Raw genomic sequence first — 8390 nt, 5'->3', positions numbered from 1 at the left:
ATCGTGAGCTGACAGTCGAATTTTAGTAAGTTCTTTTATGTACCCTTTTCTGGTTTTCTCAAATAACCCCGAATACTAAATTCGTTGTTACGACATGTTTAAAAAAAATCCCTTTGAGGATGTTCTAATTTGTTCTATGCAATCTTGTCTGTTAATATCTGAAAGTCTGTCTTTAATTACAATTTAAGAGATATTGTCAATATTTTCTGTTTGCTGCCCTGCAGGTAGGGCGTAAGAACTGTACCTGCTGCCCCCATTGCATGATCGTAGGAGGCGACTAAATTTGGGATCTTATCTTTTCTCTTCCTTCTTAACAACTTTCTTCCTCCTAACGTCTCCCTTGACACTCCCTCACTTTTGGCCTTTAGGCATTGTCAAGGGAGACATTAGGAAGAAGAAAGTTGTTAAGAAAGAAGAGAAAAGATAAGATCCCAAGTTTAGTCGCCTACTGTGCGGTAGGTTGGCCTAAATTGATCGACAGAGGTCAAAACCACAAAATCGTACAATTTCAATGCATTGCAATAATACACCGGTAGGTCTTAGCAATCTTGTTCCTTACCCAATTTCATCTGGTCACAATTATAGGACTAGACAGTCTGGAAATATTACTCAGATTCGTTGAAGAATTAGCTCATATGCTAATTCCTTCATTCTTTCTGCTATTGATTGTTGGAATAGTTTGCCAATTAGCATGTGTAACAATTCATCTCTTTCTTGTCTCAAAGCTGTTATAAAAAGGTCATCTCCGCCGGAACCACCGATTTATTTCTACTGTGGGACACGTTTAGGTCAAATCTATCATGCCACATTAAGAATGAACAGTAGTTCACTGAGTGATCATTTATTTAAAAGAAACTGAATTCCCTCACCTCTGTGTAGCCGTGGTCTAATTGAGGATACTTTTCATTTTCTCTTGACATGTAATAAATTTTCCTACGATCATGCAATGGGGGCAGCAGGTACAATTCTTACGTCCTACCTGCAGGGCAGCGACTAAATTTGGAATCTTATCTTTCCTCTTCTTTCTTAACAACTTTCTTCTTCCTAACGTCTCCCTTGACACTGCCTCACTTTTGGCCTTTAGTTGAGCGTTCGCCCCTGTGATGAAGGCTTTGGGTTCTGTCCCCTGGCCGAGACATACCAGAGTCTTAAAAAATGGTAGTTTCTACTCCTGCTTAGCGCTCAGCATACAAGGAGTGGGACGACTGGTTCGCCCGTTGTCAGTATAATGTGACCGGGTGGGGTGTGCTGCTGGGTGTCTTCGGCAGTATGCTTCAGTGAGATAGCACTTTAAATCGGCAAAAGTTCCGGCCTATCACAAGGAGACTTAACACGAACATACCGCAGCCTCCCAAAACACACATACGCACTCACCACAATCATACATGTCGCACGCACGGGAGGCCTGTCCTTAAATGACCTTAGATGTTAATAGGACGTTAAACAAAATAAACCAAACCAAAGCTTATGATATATATTGACATAGCAATAAAGCTTATGACATAGCAATACCAGCGACAAATATACTTAAGCATCATTCTTGTTTCATATCTCAAGAAACCAGGTGAGCGATACAGGCCCTCTGTGCCTCTTGTATTATATTAACATATATTTTAAAGGCTCAGTAAATCAAGCTTAATAATCTCAATTTTCAGCAGTTTTATGTTTTTTAAAGTACGTAGTGCACTGTTTCTACAATGGAGTGACACAAACAAGACGGGTGTTTTTAATAGGGGAGGGGACATATAAGAAATTCGATTTGAAATCTGTTTTGTTAAATAAACCTATTTTTGAGACAAATATACAATCACATTTCTTCATTTCCATCTATAAAAAATCAAAAGGAGTTTAAGGATTACAATGACCTTTTCAGATTCATAGTGTACCCAATAATCCTTTGTTTATATTGCCACTATTTCATACCCTGCGTCAGTTCGTTTACCTCAAATAATAATTAGTCATTTCCATAATCCTTTTCGTAACAAGTTCAGTATGGTCTTTTTTCGATACATCCCCAAACAACATTATCACGAAATGGTATCTTTTGAAATATTCAGTGGACTGGTGGTGACGATACAAGAAAGCGCCACTGGAGGAACATTCATTTCGTAACATTCCAGGCTTTCGCGGTGGTTCAAATTTGATTCGAGAACTAATTCGTAGTAATTTTAAAACTATGTTGTATCACAAATAAGTTGATTGAATTATTTTGAAGTTCTGATGGCGCTGTGTAAAAATGCATAACCTATTCTTATAAAAAAAAACATAGAACATGAGTTTGTGTGCCATTATTATGCATGGTGTGGCGTCCGTCGTACGTGCGTCGTCCGTGCGTCGGCCGTCCGTCAACAATTGCTTTAAACCGCGACTTGTCTAAAAGTTCTTATTTGATTTTAACCAAATTTGGCCAGAAACATTCTTAGCAGAACGGGATCAGATTTTGCATAAATGGTGACTCTGACCCAAAAGGGGCCTGAGGGGCGGGGCCCAATAGGGGAAATTGAGGCAATTCCTTTAAATCGATACTAGTCATAAAGTTATGCATGTATTTGGACCGAATTTACTCAGAAACATCCTCTTGGGAAGGGGAACATATTTTGCATTAATGGTGACTCTGACCCCCATGGGGCCAAAGGGGTGGTGCCCAATAGGGGAAATAGAGGTAATTCCTTTAAATCGCTATTTGTCATAAAGTTATGAAAGGATTTGAACCAAATTAGGTTAGAAACATCATTGGGGAAAGGGAAACAGGTTTTGCCTAAATGGTGACTGGCCCCCGAGGGGCCAAATAGGGGAAATAGGGTAACTTCCTTCAAAACGCTACTAGTCATTAAGTTATGAATGGATTTGAACCCAATTTTGTCAGAAACATCATTGGGGAAGAGGAACATATTTTGCATAAACGGTGACTCCGTCCCCGAGGGGCCAAAGGGACGGGGCCTCATAGGGGAAATAGAGGTAATTCCTTTAAATAACTACTTGTCATAAAGTTATGAACCAAATGTGGTCAGAAACATCATTGGGGGAAGGGGAGCAGATTTTGCATAATTGGTGACTGACCTCTGAGGGGCCAAAAGGGCGGGGCCCCATAGGGGAAGTAGAGGTAATTCCTTTAAATCTCTACTAGTCATAAAGTTATAAATGGATGTTCTAAAAACAATTCTTGAGGTCTTTCAGACCCTTGGAAATCCTGGACTTCGTTATTTCTTAAAGCAGTTGGGATCCCAACACCATAACCATATATAGCATTGTTTGAGATTGACAAATAAAACAAATTGAACATGAACATTGTTTTGACATTTGGTCTTATCCAACCAGTTGAGCGATACAGGCCCCATAGGGCCTCTTGTATAGAGGTCGGATCCGAGCGTACGTCTACAAGCAGGGCACAGACTAAAATGTCGAAACTTCCTTTGGTACGATGACCGGAACATGTTGTGTGGGAATAACTGTCTGACTGTTCTGAATACTGAAACTTATAAACAAATATATTTAATCTACATTGCATGCTTCTTAACTTGCACTGTCAGCTTTACGGCATTCCATCGAAATCTAGCGACCTTGACTAACGTGCATGCGAAGCTTTTCATAACAAAATGAAATATGTAAAATCCAGGAATAGGAGAACGGTTACCTCACTAACAAAATTTAGACTCGCCTGAATGAAGTATTCTGTGTTTGCATGCAAAATAAATAAGATTATCAGATTGATTCAGTGGACAAGTAGATCGGTTATCTTCAAAGAGAAAGTTCGTAATGTTGAACACTTTTCGGAATCAACGCGTCCTCAAATCCAAAGTACATCGGTCCATCGGGTTGTTTTATATACTACACAAACAGTCTAGCAGGGGCAATTAACGCTTTGGCGACACAGTTCCTCTGTTGACGAAGCAATATTGTAGAAACTATGTTACGTGTTTTAGTCCACATTTTTAACAGCATATGACATCTAGCCAGTCTGAGTAATCCGACCTCAAGGTACATGTATACGAGTAAATGTTTAAGCATTGAACTCTTACCAGATGCTAGTACACATTTTGGTTTGGTTTGGTATTGTTTCTTCAGCAAGTTCCAAGACCTCTGATATTTTCCCGTCTTAGAATAATTCGGCAAAGGCAACATATTGAGCCAGCTCTTTTTATTGATACTGAAAGTGATCATCGGTTTACCCAGGAAACCTTGTCAACTGTAAATTGTAGTTTACATTATCATATACTAAAATTTGTTTGGTTTCCTACGAACAAGTAAGCAAATTCCACTCAGAATGTAAATGTAAGATAATTCAAGTTTATATTTGCTTAGAACATGTTTCATTTAGTGAACGTTGTCAGCAGAAAATGACAATTACATCATTCTTTTATTTGTGCTATAGGAGTGATTACCAAGTAGGAGTGAGTTATATCCATTTTTAGGCTATGTTGTTGAATCTAATTAGACTCAGATACATTAGTGTAAGTGGTTTTAATTGAGATCCAATGACATTTTAATGCCTGTATTGTACTACATGTGATGTGTTCGAGCAAGCATGTAGATATTTATAAACTTCAAGGCTATATGCATATAAATCGGTAGACGTAAGATTTTAAAGTCTAAACAAATAGCATCCAGGAAACCTGTTAGCAGCTCGGAGATTACAGGCCGAACGCACTCGCCGCATGCCGTAAAAGGCGAGTCTCTAGTGTCTAAATAATGCCTGTTGTATTCCACTGCTTTATCGAACTATAATATGATGTCCCTTCAGAATCGTGTTTTTTCTTGTGATCTTAAGAGACAAAGTAGAACGGTGGCACTCATCCTCGTATAACACTGGTTGAAGGTGTCCCCTAGACACTCATCCTCGTATGACACTTACTGTTGGTGTTTCCTTGACACCAGTCCTCATGAGACCTGTCTGTCGCTGTCTCCTAAACATCCGTCCTCGTTTAACCCTGGCTCCTCGTATGGCAATGGCTGTCGGTGTCTCCTCAGCATCAGGCTGTGTACGACTCTTGCTGTCGGTGTCTTATTAACACCTTTACTCGTATGAACATGACTATTGGTTTATTCTTGTTACCAATACTCGTATGACCCTGACTTGTGTGTGGACGTTGAAACCCGAGGTAACTATTGATAACATGAGCACCATTGATAAACACAAAGTATCATAATTGTATAATAGCAAAATAAATTAGACCAACACATTTTTATGATGTTTGGCAGACGTTCTTTAGTTACATGATACTGTCAAATAATATCATTTGAGGTGATCCAATGCACTGGCATTCCAAAAACTCTTATGTAATATAAACAGCTTCTTATGCATTACACCTCGTTTAAATAAATTATAAGTATTGCTTATATTTAAAACACTAATCAATGACCCTGACTTTTGAGAAGACGAAAACAAACAATGACGAAATCTTTATCTCAATATTGTTTACTCAAAACAAGATTAAGCAATGCATACAGTATATTGTTACATTATAAAACAATAGCCTAAACAAAGGAATACATGAATAGCATTTATATTTTCTACTTATGTGTTGTTAGTAGCATAAATTAACCATAGATGAATACCGATCACCTCCCCTAACGCTGGAAACGTAACAGCATAGTGTTGGCGACATTTCGTCGCAGGAGAAAAAAATAAACAAAACTTTGCATGGTTTAAAACCTGTTTTGTTATTAATTTCGAGATCAAAGCTCAATTCGATAACCCAATATTACAAAAGTAACTATACAATTTTAGGAAGCAAAAGAATATGTATGTCGTCGTATAGAAATAACGCGAAAGTTGAATTTCAATTTTGAAATAGGGCATTTCCAAGATATATGAGAAATGGAAAACACAACAGATAGTTGTTGAATAAAGTATTTCTTTCACTTTTGAAGTTATTTTTCAAAAGTTACAAAAACACAAGCTTCGGCGAGTCTTTTTTGTAACTCTTGAAAAATAATTAACGAGAGTGAAAAGATACCATATACATGTTAGGATATATCCTAAAGGTATTATATAATAATATATTGTTGATCATAGCTGGCAGGTTTAATATTTATCAAAGCAATAATTGGATAAAAATCTTTATAAATATCACAAAAACAATTTAAAACTTCTTTTTGTTTTTGTGTGTCAACAAAACCAATTGAACCACGTGATTAAACATCATACCGATCAAAGGTCAAAACGAGTTTATAGTTTATTCAACGCGTTGTATAGACAGTTTGTTTTTTAGAATTTGTTATATTATCTCATGCCTTGAAAATTTAATAACGCCCTTATTCAAATGTATGTTTTTCTGTTACCATGTGTTTCATCGACGACTCTGTCACTGCAAAGTACATCAACTGAAACATAACATAACCAATATATTATTTGATCTGTATTATTGAACATTAAAGTGTGCAATCACTGTACTCTTCAGCAAGCAAATTAGACCGCAGTGGTGTATAGTTTTTACCTCTCTTTACTATCAACCAATACACTATCCCAACAGATAGACAGGTCAGTACAGCACCAAGTAAAAGAACTGGCGACAAATGTTCTCTTTCTCCATTTCGGTTTGGGGAATATTGCATCCCAGTATTATCATTCGACGAAAGACTATCATTTACATCGAGGTCTTTCATATTATTTTCCGGCGAAGATCTAGCATTTACATCAAGGTCTTTCAAATTAATTTCCTTTGACGGACTATCATTTACATCGAGATCTTTCCTATTATTTTCCGGTGAAGATCTAGCATTTTCATCGAGGCCTTTCAAATTAATTTCCTTTGCCGGACTATAATTTATATCGAGATCTTTCTTATTATTTTCTGGCGAAGATCTAGCATTTTCATCGAGGTCTTTCAAATTAATTTCCTTTGACGGACTATCATTTACATCGAGATCTTTCCTATTATTTTCCGGTGAAGATCTAGCATTTTCATCAAGGTCTTTCAGGTCTTTCACATTAATTTCCTTTAAAGGACTATCATTTACATCGAGGTCTTTCATATCATTTTCCTGCGAAGATCTAGCATTTACTTCAAGGTCTTTGAAATTAATTTCTGGCGAAAGGTTATCACTTACACCACGGTCATCCGTATTAGCATCCGGCAAAGATACATCTCTTACATCCGATTTTCCTTTACAATCCCAATACTTAAAATGTTTGATGTCAGAGATTCTGGTTGGTTGCCTCATCCACTCCAGTACCTGTTTGGCAGTTACTATGTATACATCTTCATATCTCAACATGTCATGTATGGCCCTGTCCATACCTGCCTTTGTATATGGATGGAGAAACCAAGCCATGTGCATATGTATTCCGAATGGTGCTCGGTTTCCCTGATAATACCTATTAAAATTATCCATAATGAAATTGTAAGCTTCTTCTGTACTTTTAGGTCGTTCGTAGCATCCATCAGTGTATACACATTCCCATTTTTTCCACACAACAGAATTTATCGGAATTACCCAAAAACCGTTGTGTTTTTCTTTGGGACATTTCATTGAAAGCTGGCAACCAAAATCTAATGTAAATGGCCAAACGTTTGTATCGGTCACACGAAGCTTTTCATGAGACCATGAAATATCATACGTGTACCCCAGGGATTGGAGAGCGGCTGCCTGTCCGTCACCTGCCGTAACCAAATTAGGACTCCTCCATCCGACAATCTCGTCAATAGGGACACCAGCCAAATTAGCAATATTGTTCCGTTGGTCACGAGCTTCTTTAAGCACCTTTGTGTATGTATCAATTTCTGTATGACTCACACTGTGTACAGCCAGTTCGAATCCACGCTCGTAATACATTTTTGCGATGTCGTAATTCGTGTTTTTATGTGAAATGTATAATGAGGCGCTTATTGGACAGCCGTTGGGGTTGGTTTGGTTACGTCGAAAGAGAAAATCGTAGTGTTGAATACTCTCCGTATTCAATGCATCATCAAATCCAAAATACACCATTTGAGGGATGTCATTCCGGTCCATAGGATGTTCTAATCTACTACAGAAACAGTCCGGTAGAAGGCAGTTAACACCTTGGCGACACTGTTCCTCGGCTGATATAGCAAATTTGTTGAAGCACAAGCAATATACAATTACTTTGAACCAGAGCATCTTAACGGAGAATGTTTGAATCATTTATTTCAGGTTCCGTCTTCAAAATTTCACAAAGTTCACAATATTTACAGAAAATGACATTCACTCCTATCTTTTATTTAAAGTGCATGAAACATGATCAGGTAACAGCGAGTTATTGGCTTTGATTAATAATAAAACCTGACGGCGATACATTAGTGGAAGTGGTTTAATGAAGTTGTAGCGAAATCGTGATATATGTACTGTACTGCAGGGTATGTTCGATAAAATATGTACTATATTTAGAAAATTCAAGGCCATAGGTATGTAACAGTCGTTAAGGGTCT

At 37.6% G+C, this 8390-nt stretch overlaps 1 protein-coding gene across 1 annotated transcript; it reads right to left on the bottom strand.

Moving 5' to 3' along the window:
- Positions 1 to 5395: 5395 nt before the first annotated feature.
- LOC117332082 lies at positions 5396 to 8167 on the bottom strand. Its single transcript, XM_033890971.1, has one exon. It carries the CDS (start codon positions 8104 to 8106, stop codon positions 6373 to 6375), a length of 1734 nt encoding a protein of 577 aa, XP_033746862.1. The 5' UTR covers positions 8107 to 8167; the 3' UTR covers positions 5396 to 6372.
- Positions 8168 to 8390: the final 223 nt, after the last annotated feature.

This window comes from Pecten maximus, chromosome 1 (assembly GCF_902652985.1).
Source record: "Pecten maximus chromosome 1, xPecMax1.1, whole genome shotgun sequence".
In the NCBI taxonomy this organism is placed as follows: domain Eukaryota; kingdom Metazoa; phylum Mollusca; class Bivalvia; order Pectinida; family Pectinidae; genus Pecten; species Pecten maximus.
This window is presented reverse-complemented; position numbering and strand designations above follow the sequence as displayed.